This window comes from Melospiza melodia, chromosome 26 (assembly GCF_035770615.1).
Source record: "Melospiza melodia melodia isolate bMelMel2 chromosome 26, bMelMel2.pri, whole genome shotgun sequence".
In the NCBI taxonomy this organism is placed as follows: domain Eukaryota; kingdom Metazoa; phylum Chordata; class Aves; order Passeriformes; family Passerellidae; genus Melospiza; species Melospiza melodia.
In genome coordinates this window covers 1,473,656-1,493,041 of record NC_086219.1, presented here as the reverse complement: position 1 = coordinate 1,493,041, position 19,386 = coordinate 1,473,656, and the positions used below count along the sequence as shown (strand labels likewise).

Genomic DNA, 19,386 nt, shown 5'->3' with positions numbered 1-19,386 from the left:
GGGTTCCCAACAGCTGCCTGCACCACTGTCACATCACTTGAGGGCTGGGGGCAGGTTTCAGGCTGGTGTAGCAGGGAAAAGGCAGTGCCAAAGTCCAGCCTGTCAAGGCCATAATGAGGAAGGGCACATCCAAGTGGCAATGGCAGCACCAGTTGTGTCCTCATGACAGCCAAAGATCGCTGGTTCTCTTCCTCTTTTCCTAGTTTTAAAGCACCTACAGACACTTGGATTGGCTGTACTCCTCATAGGATTTTCCGGCTATCAATATTCTTGTTGTTGCAGGGCATTTCTATTGATGCCACATCTCAGCCTGCATTATTTACACAGAGCTATCGAATCTGTCCCAGTATTCAGGACAGCCTGACAGAACCCAGCCTCCCTCTTTAGAGGTTAAACAGGCCAGGTCCCCTCACAACATGGGCTCAGGGCTTGGAAAACACAGGGCTCCAAACACCTACCTCCCTCTACACACACTCCCTTTCATTTCAGCTCAGAAAGGTTACCCTGAGATGCCGGGGACTGGGAAGTGGAGGGTGCTGGAGAGTGTGTGTGTCTCTTTAAATGCTCTTTCTGTCAGTGTGATAAGGAATTTGATGGCTTTATCAGAAATACCAAAGCTTTATTTAGCAGGGTGAGGCGAGCGCCACTCAGCCCCTCACAATCTGCTGATAAATTGGAAAGGAAAGAGAGAAAGAAAGAGAGAAAGAAAGAGAGAAAGGAAAAGAACAAAAAGAAAAAGAGAAAGAGGCAGTGGGAAGAGGGAAGTCTAAACTTTCCGTTATTGCATTTGGGCATGGTGCAGCTTTCAGGGAACAGGCAGCTGGACACAGTCCATACCTGACCACAGCCACTCTGGATGGTGAGGCCAGGTCCATGGCAGTGTCCTTGCTCCAGACCAGAGCTCTTGTGAAGCACAGGAGCAGCTTGGGTTTATCCCATTTTCTCTTCTGGTGTCCCCACTGTTCACCTGGTTGTAGCTCTTGCATTATCCCTTTTCTTCTTTTGTCCCCAGTTTGCTGGATGGATTATCTTCCCTTTTACCTCCACCCATGGTGCTCAAGCATTTTTGAGGCAACATCTGGGCTGTAGTACAAGCTTTTGGATATAAAGGCCTCACTATTATTTCTCCATCCCTTAGACTATGGATTTCAACAAGAGGTTTGAATTTGGCTGTTTCCTGAATCTCATCTGCCTTACCTGGAGTTTCCCTGCCAGGTTATGTGAGTGGGAGGCACAGCAGTAAAGGGAGAAAGGAGAGGTGTCTAATGGGGTCATTAGGCACGGTGTGGAGGTGAATTCTGCAAAGTGTTCCTTCTGCACCATGGAACAATCACAGCTGGAATGGGGAACAGCCCCCAGATCAGGTCCCAGCCCACACTGGTAGTCCAGCTGCAAGAGGACAGGCTGACATTTGAGGGGCACATCCACCCTTGGATTTTGCAGTCCCTGCAGTGTCCCACTGGGCTGTGAGAGGATGTTTGTCAGTGCTCACCCCGGTTCCCCTGCTGATGGGCATCCCTCAGAGGGGGAGTAGATGTGCTTGAGGAGCTGGTTTGTGTGAGATGCTGCTCTCCCAGAGCAGAAATACATGATCTGATTTATCTATTGCAGACCCCTGTGTCATGGGGACCCTCCTGCAGTGTGGGCAAAGCCAAGTCACAGAAATCCTGCCTCAGTACACTGTGATGGGTTTGGGGAAGGCAGTGCTCAGTGAGGAGTCTGGGATCACAACCCATCCTGCCTGCACTGTGTAATGTTACCACTGCTTTCCTTCTAAACAGCTCAACGTCGATTTTGTAGTTAAATCACAGATCTGGGAGTCAAGTGTCCTGGTCCCTAGCCACAGCTCTTCCAACTCCCCCCCATGGAAATCTAGTGCCTTCTCTTTGCCTCTGTGGGAGCACTCTGTGCACATGAGCAGAGCAGCACCGGGGTTTGCAGCAGAGCAAGGAGTGTGCAGGGTTTTCCAGAGGATGCCCATTGCCAGGGCTCCTTCAAGGCTGAAGGAGTTGTGCTGCCTTACTGAAACAAACCTGGCCCCATGGTTGTGCAGCTGTGTGAGATCTGGGTTGGGAGGTGCTCGAGACAGACCCAGTGTTTCTCCTGATCTGCGTTTATCATGAACACATGACATCTATTATATATCATTGCCATGTTTTGTTGTTCATCGCGTGCCTGCACACAGGCCACACACATTGTGACAGCTTTGGTCCCTTCTTGATGTCGTGCCTCCACACCTTTTCTTTCCATCTTTGTGTTCATTCTTACTCCTCCTCTTTCCTTTCTCTCTTTCGTTTGATTTTTCCTCTCCCCTCGGCTTGCACGCATGCACACAGACAAACACACACGCATACAAAGCCCTTTCACAGTTGGATCATCTGTTCTTGGCTCTCACCCACATCTCTTTTTGATGTGGTTTCTGGAGGGTTTGGGCCAAGTCCCCCATTTCTCTCTCTGACATCAGGAAGCCTGCTGCAGCCTCTGATTCCAGCCGGATCTGGTTAACTCTCTTAGGAAACCTTGCCACCTACCAGAGTACTGCTAGTGTTCCAAGCCTGGCCGGAAAGGAGAAAGAGGGCTTGATCTGCGCTGAGTTACAGCCTGATGTTCTGGGGTTACTCATGATTTACACTGATTTGCATGAGCACAGAACAAGGTTCTGAGCTGATGGAGTGACTACGGAGCTGCTCCTTTAGGAGATATTTCTCTTGTTGGGGTTGTGTGGTTGCTTTCCCTCTGCAAAGCTGGCCACACAGGAGCAGTCCCCTGAGCTCCAGGCAGGGCTCTGCCTCTCAGCTCCCATTCTGGGGCTTCTTGTAAGGATTTAAAAGCACATTTTCTCTTGGCCTAAACCTGGGACATCTCTCGGCTTTTTTGAAGCCCTGTCTGGTGCAGTGCTGTCCCTCTAGCAGGGAGGACACCCTGTTCCCTTGGGCACCATGTCAGAGAGAGCCACCCATGAAACGCAGCTGGCAGTCCCACAGGCAGGCAACGCAAAGATGGTGTGATTGTGAGAGGGTGAGCAGAGAAGTTTAAAAAGGCTTAACAGCGACTGGGTCTAAGCGACCCCTCTTCTCAGGACGGTTTTAAAGAGGCACGGTCAGTTTTGGGAAGCGGCTCGGCTGCGTGCTCGCTGTGCGATGTCTCCGTGCGGCCGCGGAGTGGCTGCATCGCAGCTGGCTGAGCTCCGAGCGCTGTGGAGTCCCTGGGGGCTGCTGGCGATAGCTGTGCTTTCAGCACGGAGCGGGATGGGACAAAGGCACAGGGGCAGGGACACAGCCCCGCTCCCCCAACTCCCTTCTCGTCGGCTCTGCCCAAGCTGCCCTCGCGGCTTGTCTCAAATCCTGTTAAGTCAGCAGCAAAACTTTCACCAGCCTCGGTAAATAGCGAACATTTTCAGTGAGGTCAGCTCCAGGGCCAGGGATGGGGTTAGGAGGGAAATACCTGAGCGACAGTTTGCTTTAATAGAAAGGGGAAGGAGGTGAGAGTAGATTGCTTTGGGCATGGGTAATGGGGCATGGAGACCTCACTGACTCAGGCAGCACCGCGAACCTCTGTCCTGCTCACTCAAGCTGTGGCTGCTTGTCCTCTTGTCTGAAATGAGCCCATCATCTCAGCCTGCAACCTAGCAGGCTGCTGTGCCCTGCCACAGTGCATCTTTGCATGTGGCACTAGCTGGCCACACCAGCCAGGAGCTGGGGCTGCAGGGGCTCTGGAGCCTGGACCCCGTTGGCTTCTCCTGCAGCTCAGTCATGAGATGGGACAAGTTTGCCCCATGGCTGCCCACACAGCCCACACGCAAACTTTGCATTCGCTGATGATCCTGGGCAAAATTTGTTCCTTTCTAAATGGAAAATTTGTATAGAATGGGCTAAAAGGCCTCAGGCTCCCCCAGTGTGGGCCTGGGGTGCTGGGATAGCACAGCTCCTCCCTGAAGCTGGCTAATAGAAATCAGTCCTGATTAGGATTAGTCCAGCCAGCACTGAGCTGGCAGGCTGATAATCTAATAAAAATTCCCAGGATTGGTTTACTCTGGGGAGGATTTGTGCTGGACGCGGGAGGAGCAGGATTAGCCCAGCTGTGTTAGGGAAGGGAGGGCAGCCCAGGGTGGGCCGCGAGGCTGCCGAGAGGGTGGGGGCAGCAAGATGGACAGCAAGAGTAAGTGGAAGTGACAGGGTCAGACCAGGCCTTTGTCCTACAGCCTGATTAGAGAGTCTGCCCCCAGTTTCTTACACTTTGGGATGTTGTCGGACAAACTGGAGCTTAAATCTGTCAGAGCGCAGTGGAGATTGGAGTTGACATCCCAGGAACATATTCCTTGCTGTGCAGAAATCCAGCCCTGCTGGGGAAATGTGAAATGCCCACCCCAGCCCCCTCTGAGTTGGAGGAGATGAGCTCAACTTCTTCCTTTAGCTGTGCTGGGTGGTTGAGGCTGAGAGCAGAGGCTTGTCCAGGAGCCAGGATCTGCCATGAGTGATCTGTGTTGAGTTCCATACTGGTCTCTCCAGCTTCAGCCCCTGATGGAGAGGAAGTCCTGAAAGCCTGGTTGCTCTCCAGCTGAAATCACCAGGCTTTGTTGCACGTGGTGGCAAAGGCACCCACCACATGTCAGTGAGAACTGGGCAGGAGGTCTCTGTTCCTCCACGGAATCTTAGGGTGGGCACCAAAGCTCCTTAGCGTGCAGGGAGGAGGCCTGAAGCTGCAGGCAGTGACTCTTCAGACTGGGGCTGCCAAGGATTTCTTGGGTTGCTGTTGAGGAAGACCCTTAACAGGGCAGGAGGTAATTTTCAGGCAGTAGTACCAGGCCCCAGCTGTGCAGGCAGTGAGAAACAAGCTTTGCAGTGTTGTTGGGTTTTGGCAGCCCTGTGAGGGCTCCAAGCCCCACGCTGCACTGCCTGGGGAGCGGCTGGTGTGTCTGGTGCAGCAGACAGGTGTGGGGAGCTCACCCAGCCCCTCACCTGGCTGCTCTGGGGGTGAGCACAGGCACCCAGGCAGCCTTTCTGCTGCAGGAATTCTCGGCCTCTAGTGCCTGGGATGACTGTGGAAAACAGAAGTAACCCTGGAATGTGTGCACCCACGTCCCTCATTTTAAATCAAGAGTATACGAGTCAGAACTTCACAGAGAAATTCCCTTGGACCTACAGAGGGTGCAGATTTTGTGAGAGGGTTTTTGTCCTTTCAAAAATCTGCTGCTCCTGTGGATGAGCTGGAGCATTTCCCAGCTGAGTGGATCTGTCTGTGAATCAGCATCCTAAAAGCTCTGGGATCCTGTGGTTGTTTGGGACACCCTCCACTTTAACTACCGACCTCTGTCCCCCCAAAAGGTAAAAAAAGGAAGCAAAAGCCTCTAAGATGAAACCAGGATAACTAAGTAACAGGAGCTGTGTCCTCTCCAGGCTCGGGTAGCTGCATATATGATTGTCATCTTGATGAAATCCCCCCGGATGTAATGAGCTGATTTTCTGCTGTTAATATTGCATCTGCTGATGAAGGATTCGTTAGGATAATGGAACGAAGCTAAAATATAAATGACTCGCTGTCAAGAAGCAGCTTTTGCTAGTGTTCTCCTGACAGTTCCTTGGCCATGGCTAGGGAGTTTTGTGTGCTCTGCACATGTTTGCAAGGTGTGTGTGATTACTGGGTCCTGCATGTGCAGGGGCACACGGGCGGCAGGGTGTGTTCCCCACAAACCCAATGCCTGCGTGCCACTGGCAGGGCTCTCTGTGCCAGAGGGACCAAAGGGTGCTGCCCCAGGGAGCAGCAGCCAGGGAAAGTTGCTCCTTTGCTGAGCTGAGGCTGCCAGAAGAGGGGAGGGAGTGTGCGCTGCTGGAAAAGCATCTGTGCCTTCACTCCAGGTCATTTTCAGATCTGGCGTGTTCCTTTTCTCCTCCAGTTTAATTGCAAAAGTTGCTCTGTTTTCTTTCTGAACAAGAGAAATCAGTTTAGGCACATTATAAAGTAAAACAGATATTTGCTCACAAAGCTTTTGTGAATGCGGAGTATTATTTTCATTGGAAAATGCAAAAAAGATCTTGATAAAAGGGCTTGTCATAGTGCTGAACAGTAATCCAATATCTGGGCAGAAAATCTCAAAGTTCCACTGTTGGTTTGGAGAGATGGCGTTGGTTTTCCTTGCAAAAAGTAGAAAAGAACCAGGTCTGTCAGTAAGGGGATTTTACCTTTAATGCAGTTTTGCACACTGTGATCCCAGCACTAGTTTCTCACCCCATCTCAGGGCTGTGCACACATCTGAGCAGGAGTCAAATCATTGTTATCAGAGGTGGAGGGGGCAAACTTCTACAAAATACCTTCAAAGAATACCTTTTCAAGTATCTTTGACTTTCTGTACATTTTGTAAAAACATTAACCAAAATATAAAATTGCCAACTCTTCCAACTCTTCCTTTTACCCGATGCCTGAGGGCATTTTGGTGTTTTCCCTTCAAATGCATAGACACAGGTCCAGTTCCTGCACCCATGAGAATCTCAGCTTTCATTGTTTGTTTGGGAGGACGTTTTTTAGTTTTTAATCGCATTTCTCTCTCTTCTGATTACCAAGGGGAAAAAAAAAAAAAAAAGAATGCAAACATGAACCATAATGGCTCAAAAATGAAATTAAAAGACCTTGCTTTCCATTATTACTTTTCAAATCCCATTTTTCAGCCAGTAATGTCAGGGATCAGAGCGGTGATTTTAGGTTTTTTTCCACAGCAGTTTTTCTGGAAGTGTGAGGTGGTGGCCAGCCCCTCCAAACCTGCACATCTTTGGTGAATATTTGAACAAAGCCTGGCCTGGCACTACTTTGGGGCAGTTCCTCTCACTGCTCAGACTCCTCTAGTGAGGAACATCGGTGGTTTAATTGAATCATTCTTTACAAAAGCCGTGAATATCAATGATGGAGGAGGGTGGAGACACATGAATATGATGCTGGAAATTTTGCATTGAAATGTATTTGATGGAAAGCAGTCTTCTGACCAAGTGAAATGCAGAGAGTGTGGGGGTAAACATACATGTAGAACTTTGTCAGCCTTCTTGTGAAAACATTTCTTTGCATTTCTTCATGATAAAGACTACATGGAAGAAAATTTTCAACTAAAAGCTTATTTTCTCCAAGATATTTGTCAGGAAAAAGAACAAGCTTTTCTGCGCAGAATTCTATCAGAATTTTACTTGGGCAAATCTAAGGAAATGAGTGAGATGTAGTGGCCTCCCTGGAGGCAAATGCAAGGGGCAAGGAAGTCCATGGATATCCCTGTCCCACTGAATTCCCTGAGACAACTCTGCCAGGACTCTGATATGCCAAAAAGGCAGAACAAGGACATTTTGTAGGGGATGAGAGTTACTCCCAATTGGAAAGTGGTACAGAAAAAGTGGAAAACCTTTTGTGCTTCTGCACTTTATATTGTGCAAGCTCTAAAGTCCCAAACTCAGAGAGGAAGAAGCTGGGGAACAATTTGCAGTTTCTTTGCTACCTCTTGGCAAGAGTAACACAGCCAGTCCCAGGAAATTGCGAGTTGTGAGCTGGGCTCCAAAAATGTGAGATCATCCTGGAGGTTAGGAGATGGAGCAGGGAAATGCCGAAGGGTACGACATTCTTGGCCTTGCATTCTGAGTCCTTCAGCCTTTCTGGGCTTTCTGCAGAATTAGCCTGGGCAAGGGGAGGAGGTGGGCAGGGAGGTCTGACCAGAATCCGCCCCTCTTGGCATCTCTGAGCCTTTTTATACCAGTTGCTTAAGGGCAAAGAGCCAGATCCTGAGCCAGCACTGGTGTCAGCAGGGCCTCTGTGATTCACACACACTCGGGCTCTCCTCCCAGTGTCAGGGAAACTCTTTTGAGGAATTTGGTTGCAAATTCAAGCATGGCTTGGCTGGGACAGAGTGTCTGTGTTATGGGAGGGACCTCTTGGCTCTGGGGCTTGTTGTCGTTTGGCAGGCTCAACCTATAGCAGCCAGCCTGGGGGGATAGCACGGGCTTCTCAAATCCTCCACTCGGGCTTTTCCTCCATTTCCACTCTTCTCCAGGTACCTCCAGAGCCTGGCAAGCCCTAGAGGTGAGGGAGTCAGGGACTATTCCCACATACCAGGTGTCTGGACCATCACTTGGAGCATTTCAGTGTGCATGTTTCTGTGTGTCACACTTATTTTTTTTCTAGGGTCCCCTGCTTCATCATTATCTTAATCAGTGTTGTGTTAAGTTTCATGCTTCCTTTGACCTTTATTTTTGGCCTGGTTATGCTGTTTATATGCCTCTGACACTTGTCCCCTGGTGCTATTGCCAGGGAAACTCAGCACTGAGGCCTTTCCCTTTTCCCCCACCCCCTTGTCCCTTTCTGTTTAATTTTTTTTCTTTTTTTTTTTTTTCTTTTTTTTTTCCTTTTTTTTTTTTTTTTTCTTTTAACATGGTTTTCCTAAAAAGTTTTTTAATCAATCAAATTTGAGGCAGAAAATAGGCTTGGTCACGCCTGGTCCTTGGGTCGTGTGACACTCACTCAGGGTCCTGACAGCTCCTCAAAGGGGGCACCCGGGCCGGCGGGGGGGGCGGCAGCGCGTTTCCCCAGGAAAGAGCCCGTTTCCATGGCACTGCCCCCTCCTCTCCGCCATCCGCCAGCCCGACGTGGGCCTGGGGCTCCTCAAAAGGGGCGTTGGGAAGCGGGCGTGTGTGCGGGGCCGGGAACAAACGGAGCGCGGGGGCCGCGCCGACAGCTGCCCGCCTCAGCGCTGCGGAGCTCGCGGGGAGCCCGGCGGCCTCGGAGCCAGGGCCCCAGCCCCATCTGCATAATCAGGCCCTTTTCATAAATGCCCCATTTTTCATCGCCGTCCAAGACGTTTGCTCAGGGAGAGCCGGTAGCGCTGGCACGGAGGGACAGCGCCTGGCGCTTCCCAGTGCCGGTGCGCGGCCCTGGCTGCGCCTCATCGCTCGCTCCGCTCTCCGGCACCCTGGTCCTGCTGTGCCCTGTCGGTGCAGGCTGGCACTGCCAGGGCCCTGTCAGGTGCAGTGTCACTGCCCCCTGTGCCACTGCCAGCTCCCACCTTGGCCCAGCATGTGCCACTCTCGCTTTTTCCTTGGGTCCTTCCTGATTCCCTCGCCTTTGCCTCTCCCCACCCTGCCCTAGGAAACCACTTGCCCTTCTGCTGATTTCATCCAAGGCTGTGCGCCGGGATTTTAAAACCCTTTTCTTTGCCCCCAGCCCCTTTCTCAAGCTTTCTTCTCTCATTCTTCTCCCTCCTGTCCTTCTTTTCCCCACGCCCTTTCCAGTTCTTCATTTGTGCAGGGTCTTTTGCTTTCTCTCTTTTTTATAATTAATGATTAGCTTTAATTGGTTTGCTTAGGCAGCCTGACAGCAAATTAGCAGGAGCCAGCCCAGGGCTGCCGAATGCCAAGTTTGGGGACTGCTGTGCTTTACAGATGCTGTGGCAGGAGATGAACTCCTTGGGATCCCGCCTTGGCACTCCCCTGCTGCCCTGCTGGGCTGTGCTGTGGGCTGGGGGTCCGGGGCCTTCCCTGGTCCTTGGTGCCATCTGGGAAGCTGGGGCTGGCAGTGGATGCTGTCCCTGGTGCTCTGTCCCTTGCCTGGCTCCAGCAATCCCAAACTGTGGGCACTGAGCTGCCGGGTTACCTCTGTGATGGTCTGTGTCCCTTTCCTGCTGCCCAGTTTTCCTCCTTTTTGCATGACCACCTTTATGGAGATGGGCTCTGCTCAGCAGGTTTGAGCAGAGGGCACGGGGTAAGGGGCAGGGCAGGATCTCTGTCCAAGGGTTCTCTCCAGCCCAGCAAAGCAGGTTGCTCTACCCAGTGCTGAAGGCAGGTGATGGGGACAGGGTGTGGAGAGAGGGGGGCTTTGCTCTTTTCCTCCTTTGCAGTGATTTCCCTTTGCTTTGCTTTTCTTTTCTTTGCCTTTTTTATAGCTCCCATTTTTCTTTTTTATGAGAGAGAAACTGCAGGGTTCTCCCAGGGCTGGGAAGAGCGCTTGGTCCCAGGCTGCTCCCAGCCAGATGGAGGGGAAAAGAAGGGGGGCAGTGGGCCCATAATCCTGGGAGGAGAGTTTTCCTAGTTAAAGAGGATTGGGGATAGAGTCTAGGACATTTCAGCATGCTGTTTTATGAAGAAGGGGCAGACCATGACCTATTTGGGATGCTTGTGAATTTTCAACACAAAACTTTGCTGGGAGCACTGGCAGCTGTGTAGCCCTACAGCTGGGGATGGAGTCGGTTTGTGCTGCGCTGCTGGTGTTGCCTTGCAATAGCAGCCAAAAAAGGGAGAAATGGGAAATAATGTGAGCTTCCCCCTCCTTCAGCCCAGGCCTTTTCAGCTGAGCGGTCCAAGATTGGCAGGAGACAATAGCTGGGTGAGGCTGCTCAACTGGATCTATAGAGCAGCCAGAATATTCCAACCCTCTGCAAAACCAGGAAGGTTTGTTGGGCTGGTGACAGCAGGGTATGTTTCTTGTCCCCAGGAATCCTGGACTCTCTCAGTTGTCCTTGCTTCAGGTGTTAAATGGGTGATTTGCCCTTACTGGACACCATTTCAACCCTCCAACTGAGCGTTAATATCTACAAATGCCTTTTTATGGCATCCAGAGCACATATATAAGTGAAATCAGAGGGATGTGCTGTCTTCCCGGGATTTCTGTCATGGAGGAACAGCCTTTTTGTCAGTCACAGAGGTCCCTGCTGCATTCCAGATTCATGAAAGATGGAAGCCAGCGCAAACACGTCTGCTCTCAGATCTGCGTGTTGTTCAGCTGTGAGTGTACTGGCAAACACCATGCTGTGCTACCTTGCTGCAGCCTGGCCTCTTTCCCAAAGATTGGGATGATTATAGCTCACTCAGGTGACAGCACTGATAATGCGTGTAGGGACTGGAGCCGGCAGGTCTCCTGTGGGGCTCAGAGGCTTCGGTGGCAGGGCTCCCTCCTCTGCCCCTGCCCTGCCCAGGACATTTGGCTGTGCACTCCCCCACAGCTCTCGTGTCCCTTCCCAGTCCTGACGACACTCTCAGAATTCCTCGCTGTGAACTCACGTTGCTTTGCCAGTGTTTTGGACCTTAGCTGAGCTTTGGGTTTCTGCAGAGCAAGGCTAGGGGATGAGTGTTCCTATCCTGAGGGAGGAGGGAGAGGGATGAGGAGAAGTGTGGGGAAAATATTTGCTAGAAAAGTCATTGAGACCTTGCTGCCCATTTCACTTTTAGGTGGTCTTGGTTTATTCCCACAGCAGATGTCTCTGCAATAGCAGAAGATATATTTGATTTGTGGCAAAACTTCCATGTTGTGTGCACTTGGATAGTCTCCTTTTCTTTTTCATACCCCACCCCCTCTGAGGTGGCGTTTTAAGACCCTTTTCACTTTCCTGTTTGCATCTCACTGCCCTTCAGTGAACCACCTCCTCTGCTTGCTTTGCAGTCTGTCAGATTTATTGCTGTTGCCATACTGATCGAGACCTTTTCAATACTTGGGAGTGCCACTGGAGCGTCAGGCACTGCACAGCTTCCTCTCCAGGAGGGTGGCCATCCCTCTCCCTACTGTCAGAGCTGTCTCTTCCCATCTGATTTTAGCAATGTGGGTGCCAGGATTCACCCTCTCCCTTGGCATCTTAGGGGCTCCATGATAATCGTGTAGTTCTTGACAGTTGAAGAGCAGCTGAGGGTTTCACTGTAGAGCTGCAGGTGGGAAACTGAGGCATAGATTTGAAGGTGTCTGAAGATGCCCTCAAAGCTCATGAAGTGACCCACTGAGGGATTATCCCACCTGTGCTCCAAGGTTCTCATCACAACCCATCCCATCATTGCAAAGGAAACAAGGCGAGCACGCGGTGCCTCCTGCCCTGCCCTGCCGTGCCTGTGGCTTGTCTGGCTGCCCTTCCTTTCCTCTCCCTCCCCTGGCACTCTGTGCTCCCAGCACTTGCCCTGAGTGCTGCCTGGGCAGCCTGGGCTGGCTCCTTTAAGGCGGGCACGCCAGGGGAGCGCGCGGTGCCAGCCTTCGCCGCGAGTGCCTCTCGCGCTTCCCCCTTGGAAAGTTTCCTGCCCAATTGTTATGTGCGATCCGATCTGAAAGTTGCTCTCTAAGCTTCTTGTCACATTTTGACTTAATGAAGTGCAACTGGAGTGGGAATTGGGGTTCATCACGCCAGTCTCACTGCGCTCCCTTGTTGTCAGAAAACAGGGGCGGTTGGGGACCGTAATGCAACGCTGCAAGTCGTTATCATTCCGGTCAGTCTGTTTAACACAAAATTAAACAAAGAACTAATTAGTGCCTCATGAATTAATAAATGCGCAGTTGCTGGGTAGGAAGGGGAGGAAGGAAAAAAGGTTGTTGAAGGAAAGATACTGAAAAAGTCGAATTAGGATGTTGTGTCAAGGGGAAAAAAAAAACTGAGTCCACTTTGGCGAAGAGTTTGGATCCATTGGTTTCCTTGAAATAAGCTCCCCTCCTCCTCCTCCTCCTGCATCCTGCATGTCTGCTCTGGAGAGTGATGAACGACAGGCACAGGGAAGAGGCAGCCTTTCAATGTTTCTTCAAGAAAGATAGGGACAAACTTTTTAGCGTGGCCTATAGTGATTGGACAAGGGGTGATGATTTTAAACTAAAAGAGGCACAATTTAGCCTAGATGTAAGGAAGAAAATTGTTATGGTGAGGGTAGTGAGACCCTGGCACAGGTTGCTCAGTGAAGCATGTTTCTGCACCATCCCTGGAAGTGTTCAAGGCCAGGTTGGATGGAGCTTGGAGCAAACCAATCTAGTGCAAAGTGTGGCACGGGAGTTGGACTATATGGCCTTTAAAGGTTCCTTCCAACCCAAACTGTTATAGGACTTTATGATTTTCCTATGATGTTCCCTAGATGCTGCATCTAGGGTCCAGTATCCAAATACTTAGCCCAAGCAGATGTGGGAACTCAGGTACGGGGTAGAAGCCCATCACTGGAAAGGAGGGAGACATCAAAGATGTTGATGGCGAGCAAGTCTCCTCTCTTTGTCTGAAGCCACAATTGGCACGGTGGCAGTGTGTAATCTCAGATTAGCCATGTCCCAGCAGCCCTGCCCCTGCCCCTTGTCCTCTCGGGCCCCTTCCCTCACGGAGGGAGCAGAGCTGGCCGTGGGGCCGTGCTGGGTGCCCACAGGTGCCGTGCCGTGCCGTGCCACGCTGCCAGGGCGCGGGCTGGGCTCTGGCACATTGTCAGGCAGGGAAGCAGAGCTGGGGGAGGGAAGAGTCCATCCTTAAGAGGACATGTCAAGTACAATTAGCGTTATCTGTCTAAATATGTACTGGGAACACAGAATACAAGAGGAGGCCTGGCTGGCTTTAATGGAGACATATGCAAGGTCATATTGCCTCATACAATCCCCCAATCTGATTTGGGGATTACACATTCTAAGTAAATTGGCGTTATTCCTCTTGCATCATTGATAAGCTGCAGCCAAAAGAAGAGGAGTAAAAAAAAAACAACAAAAAAAAAACAATTAAAAACCCAATCCCAAGAATTGATCGTGCACAGGGGTTAGGGAGTGAAGGCAGGAAGGCAGAGAGTTGCAGGCAGAGAGCTTGGGAAGGAGGGAGAGAACAAAAGAGAGGGAAGGAAAAAACAGTGTGACAGTGGCAGAGAAAGCAGTGGAAAGAGCAAGGAAAAAAGGGAGAACAAAGGGAAGGAAAAGGTGAAAGAAGGGATGCCAGAAGGACCGAGGGTGCCAGGGTGGAAAAAGCACCTCAAATCAGGGAGCTGTTACTCCAGCCATGCCCTCAGCCCTTTTAGCATCAGGATTTGAGTGGGAAAGGAAGGAGCCGGGCCCCTTCCTTTAGGTGGAGGTTATGCACCTTCCTCACCCGAGGGGCTCTGCCCTCCTGTCCGTGCATCCATCTGGGATATTTCACCAGCTCCTTCCTGCCCTGGGTCCCAGCCAACATATGGCATCTATCTTTGGCAGTGGCAGAGTATAAGTGACAGGAGGAGGCTGTCCACATGCACAGAGTGCCCGGGCCCTGGAGCACAGGGCTGAGCCACGGCAGCAGCATGGAGCCCCCTGAATCCCTCTCACTTTTGTCCTGCAAGGGGCTCGAGGGGGTCTCAGCAGGGCTGAGTCTCTGCTGCAGCCGGAGAAGGGAACGTGAGGGGAGCAGCGTGTGGCACAGACCGCTGGGGCTCCTGGGCTCAGCCACGGGCACGCTGGGCAGCCCCTCGGGGCACTTTGTCCTTGTGCTGCCGCCCTGCGCAGCTGTGAGAGCTGCTGTGGCAGGGCTGCAAAGCAGAGGAATGGGCCAGGCACCCCTGCCACTGTGCATGAGGCCACGCTGTGCTCCTGGCCACCGCCCAGCTCTGCGAGAGGGAAGACCCTGTCTGGCTGCAGAGCAGTCTTCCCCCAGCCCTCAGCTCTCCTCCCACCCTGCCTGTGCAGAATAACCCCCTCCAGAAGTCTCATGGCACTGCTTTTATGCTCTGTCACATTTTTGGAACATATGGTTTTAAATAATTCAATTTACTTTTCGTGTATTTTGCTGTGACTTTTTTTTTTCCCTGTCCCTTTTCTCCTTCGTCCTCACTCTCTGCATTCTCCTGGGCAGAAAATACACAGATGAGTGGGTCAGGGGGTTCAGTGACCCGGGACCCAGTCCTGCACCCCATCATCTTGTGCCCCACAAGGTGTGCAAGGGAGGCATCGCCATCAGCACACAGGGGGACCTCTGGGAAAGAGGGGTCAGCAGAGGAAATGTGAAGATTGGGAAGGGAAAATCTGACATGGGGCAGAACCCAGCTTTAGATGTGTGGGCAAAGTACGGAGCAGACCAGCACAAGGTGTGTCTGGTACCTGGGGAGCAGGATCCAGCCCAGCAATGGCTGCTCTCTCTGTGAAATTATTCCCAACCCTCATGAGGAACCTCTTTGACAGAGAAGTGCTGTGGGGTACAGCCAGGAGCAGGAAAGCATTTTGTTCCCTTGTGGAGTCTGAATGTCCCATGCTGGACCATGTTCTTATGCAGTTTTGTGAGTCTTGGCTTTTACTCAGGTGTGCCCTTTGTGTTAACCAGACCCTTTCTTTTCTCACTCCAGAATGAAGTGAATTTAGAGCTAAAAACGAGGCAAGAAACGAGGCCTTGAAATCTCCGAAAGGTAGGAGAGACTTCAGACTGCAATGGGTATGTCACTATGCCCTCCTGGGTTCTCTTTTCCTCTGTGTGTCTCTCACACTTACAGCCTGCTCACCGTGGCCATGTCTGCACTAGACCTTCTGGGCTTGGGCTGTTGTCACTCGTGAAGAGAGATGGAAGCAGAAGAAGGTCAAGTGCAGACCTGGCATATGTGTGTCCTAATCCTGTCTTTGTCTTTGTACAGCAGTTGTTGTGGGCACCTGGTTTTGTCACTGAAGGTTTTCCTCAATATCTTCTCTACTGCCTCTGTCTCTACAGCTAAAAAAGTGTAAGGATTTTGGTGAAAGGGAACTGCTTTATCTTCATGCATGTGTGATGGAGGAGATGGGTATAAGGTCCTTTCACTGAACAGGATGCAGTCTCCATCTACTGTGAAGTTTTGCTGAGCTCAGTTCACATAATTCAGATGGTGATGTGCATGTTCTCCTCCTCTTCTGGCACATTTTTATCTGTTCAGACTGCAGAACCATGGTGGTAATGTGGAAGCATTTCTGTGTGTCCAGCAGAATCAGGGCTTTCCTGGGTTTTCCCTTTACCTAGACCCTCATGGTCTGTGTTAGAAAAAAAAAAAAACAAACAGCTTCACAGTCTTCTAGAGCTTGGAAGGTGACTTGGTCTGTCCCTGGTCAGAGTTAGAGGTCTGGAGCCCAGGGAAATGGAAGATAATATTGTCTCTTAAAAGCCTTATCTCTGTGTGCTGGGTAAGACACTCCCTATGCCACCTCAGATGATGGTTCCTGACAAGTCCCTGCCATGCTGAGGCAGTTCCTGCTGTCCCTGGCTCCTCTTCCTTCCCCTCCATCACCAAGACAGGTCTGAGGGCAGGAGAGGCCATGGGGAAGTGCTCTGCCCTGTGAGACATCACTCAGAGGTGCCAGGAGCATCCCTGCAGCAGCGGGGACCCCCAATGCCCAGGTTTGGGGAGCACATGGGCTGAGTCCCAGCAGCATCCGAGGGGCCCGGGCTGGCTGGGGTGGGAGGGGGCCCCAGGCTGGGCCGGGCAGTGTCAGAGGTGACCGGTGGAAGGCCAGTGTTATGTAAATACTGCTGCTGTAACATGGCAGGCCTGAATGGCCCTATGCATCCATCCATCATTGCTGGGGAACAGAAGCCTCCCTTGGAGCACGGGGGGCCAGCAGTGTGGGGCATGCAGACACAGGCAGCATGTGCCCTACTCATAAACTGTTTGTTTTCTTTTTGTGTCTCTCGTTTCGGGGCACCCCACCGAGAGCAACTCTCTGTTCTGTCCTTGCAAGCTCTCCCCCAGCCTTCCCCCCACCACTTCAGGCCTTCCTTTTCCTCCCTTCTTTCCCCGGCCCTTAAAAAAATGGAGAGGAAAAAAAGGGGGGGAAAAAAAGTCCCCAGTTCACATTGCGGCTTCTTTCTGTGACTTCAAAGGCTCCTCATCATTGTTTGGGATCGGCAGGCAGTGGCCCTGAAAACGTGATCACAGCCAGGCACAGTGTAGGTCACCACTGAGCGCCATGCTCCGAGTGCTGAAAGGAACAGGCAGATTCTTCCCTTTTCATGCTTCACAACCCTGGTTACAGCACTCTGCCTCGCCCGTGTGCTCCTCGCTGCATGGCCATTCTTGCTCTTTTCTCCTCCTTCTCCTCCCGGCCTCCCTCTCCCTGTTTCTCCCAGGTCCCTCGTCTCTCCATTCGTTTGCTTTCATCCTGCCCCTCTCTGTACCCACCATCACACACTTCTCACACTTTCTTCTCTTCTTTCCATTACTTTTCTTCCTCCCTGTCTCCTGCCTAGCACTGCTGCCACTTCTTTCTGTTATATGAATCACTGTTTTATTTCTCCCTTTTCCCTCTTCTAAAGGTCAGGTTGGAGGTTGATTTCCTCATGCTCCCTGTTCCTGTATAGTAGCAGCCTTCCTTTCTGTCTTTGCCTGTGATATCTCACTCACTGTGCCCAAAACTACGGCAGTTCTGTAATTTCTGGATTAGTCCTAGACAGCTGGCAGCCCTCCCTGCAAAGGTGTGAGCCCACTGCTTTCATGTGCATGGGTTTATCCCCCAAAATCTAGCCTGGCCTTGCATGGGGAGCTAGCACACAGTGCCTACCATCAATGTCAGCTTCCAGACTTGCTCTTTGGCTTGGCTGGTTAACCTGAAGGAGTGAGTGTGTGGGGTCAGTGTTGTGGATGGATTAGGAAAGCCAGGCACTGACTTCATATATATCACAGGGAAACATTTAAATCTTGTAGGTGTAACATGGAACATGACACTGATGGTAGTGCTGAGGGCAGAGTTAGGCAGGGATAAGGCAGAGAAAAACAGGCCCAACAGTTTAATGGGCATCCCAGAACACTTCCTCAGCGGATTTCAATGAGGGAACAACACTTGGTTGTGCTGGAGCTTGGGCATGTTTGGCAGCACAGTGAGCCACAGCCAGATGGAAACTCCCTGCCTGCAGAACATCCCCCAGCAATATCTGAAGCTTCATTTTGCTGCAGGGGAAGAGCCCGGGACTCTGCCCCTCCAGCACCCATCCAAGGAGCAGCCGCCCTCTCTCCACCCCCAGAAGCGGAGATCATGGTGCTTGTGCCTCTGGTGATTTGTGAGGTTGTTTTAATGCCGAGGAGCCCACCAGGACTTGTCTCTTGCTAAATAGGCATATTAAGGGACATTGCAGCAGGGGTTATAGAGTAATAATTTGTTCTAATGAGCTGGTGTCACGTTCTCCCTGGCTGAGCTGTGCCCGAGCAGGAGCCGTGCTAGGAAGGGGCTGTGCTCGCTGACCTGTCAGCCCAGGTTAATGAAGTGCTGCTCTGCTCGGGGGTCAGGGAGCAGCACTGCAGCCAGTCAGCAGCGGCTGGGGGGCTGCAGGGGAAGGACGGGGCTCTCCCCTGAGCTGAATGGCCTGGGGAAGGCCTGTGCCATGCTGGACAGGGCAGCGGGATGTGGGTTATGGCACTGGGTGGGATCTCCATGCTGTGCTGGCGGCTTGAGTGCCCTGTCTGCGGGCAGGGGTGGAACTGCTGCAGCTGGGCACTGCCTGGGGCTTGTCCTCTGGCCTTGCAGGAGAGCCCAGGTTCACCCACTGGGAAGGAGGCTGGAAAAGAGCATCTAAGTTACAGATGCCTACAGACATGAGAGGATAGGTGCAAGGCCAGTGATGACCAGTTTCTAGCTAGGAAGTCTGCAGAGAGATGGTGTTCATCCTTACCTTTGTGTGCAGAGTGTATGAACTGCCAGAAGTTCTCTTTGTCCTTCCTGTTCCCTCTTTCTCCTCCCTTGATGCTCCCCCATGGCTTGCTGAGATCCTTTGCCTTGCAAACCTAATCAGTTTCTCTCATGCCTGCTGGGTGCCTGGCCAGGGAAGATACAGGGACTTTTGCCAGTCCCCCAGCGATCACCCTTGGGGAGCAGGTTGATGGCAGGCCAACCTGGGCAGCTGCAGTTTGAGCAGGGCTCCACATTCTTCAGGAGATGGCAGGAAAAGCCACAAACAGGGAGTCCTGGCCCAGCTGGTGCCTTGGGGACCCATGGCCTGCCTTGCTTCTGTGAATGATGCCACCCCATCCACGCCGGGGCAGGATGGTGCCCTTGGCCACGCCAGCACCCTGGGTCTGCAGCACAAGTCCTGTGTACCATCTTCCTCCTCCTCATCCTCCCACTCTTTGCTCCCCCCCTGCCTCTCTTGGCTTTTCCCTGTCTCCATCTCTCTCTCCCTTTCATCTACTCAGAAGGCTTTACTCTACTTCCTTGTCACCCTAATTGATTGCATTAACCTTTCAGCGTATTGGATTTCCCCAGCACCGTGCAGAGAGCACTGTGCAATATGCTTATAATCCAGGCTGTAATGGACAGGGAGCAGTCAACGAGCCCCTGCTCCAACAGGTTCTGCTGACAACTTCTCTGGGAGGGGGAGAGCAGTGGGCCGGGGGGACCTGGGGCATGGCTGTCCTGCAGCTGTGCAGACCTGGCCTCAGTGCTCCCCCCTGAGCAGGCTTGTGTTAGCTTGTGAGAGTGGAGATGTTATATTTGACCTGTTACTGTGATTGTTCCTAGTGTTTGAGCACCATTCTTCTGTATCTGCTTGGTCTAGTGTTTTCTTCCATCTGCTCAATACTAAATTAATGTACACTTTACATTTAGGCACTTGTTGCTAGTGGCACGATGAGAAGACAGTGTCATGGAATCCTCCTGTTTTCACATCATGCTTGCCTCTGCCTTTTCCTTCAGGATGAGGATACAAGGCAGATGGACACTTTTCCTCAGATTTCAAATAAAAGCATA

General features: G+C 51.7%; 1 protein-coding gene across 10 annotated transcripts in view; it reads left to right on the top strand.

Annotated features, from left to right (window-relative positions):
- CASZ1 (castor zinc finger 1) overlaps nucleotides 1–19,386 on the top strand; it is a 188,860-nt gene that overhangs the window by 75,358 nt on the left and 94,116 nt on the right. For 7 of the 10 annotated variants that reach the window (XM_063176735.1, XM_063176727.1, XM_063176736.1 and 4 more), the window contains one exon: nucleotides 15,036–15,121. In XM_063176735.1, the coding sequence (XP_063032805.1) occupies nucleotides 15,118–15,121 (4 nt within the window). In that variant the 5' untranslated portion in view covers nucleotides 15,036–15,117. The remainder of the gene's footprint in view (nucleotides 1–15,035; nucleotides 15,122–19,386) is intronic. The other 3 variants (XM_063176728.1, XM_063176733.1, XM_063176734.1) reach the window with 1 other exon arrangement.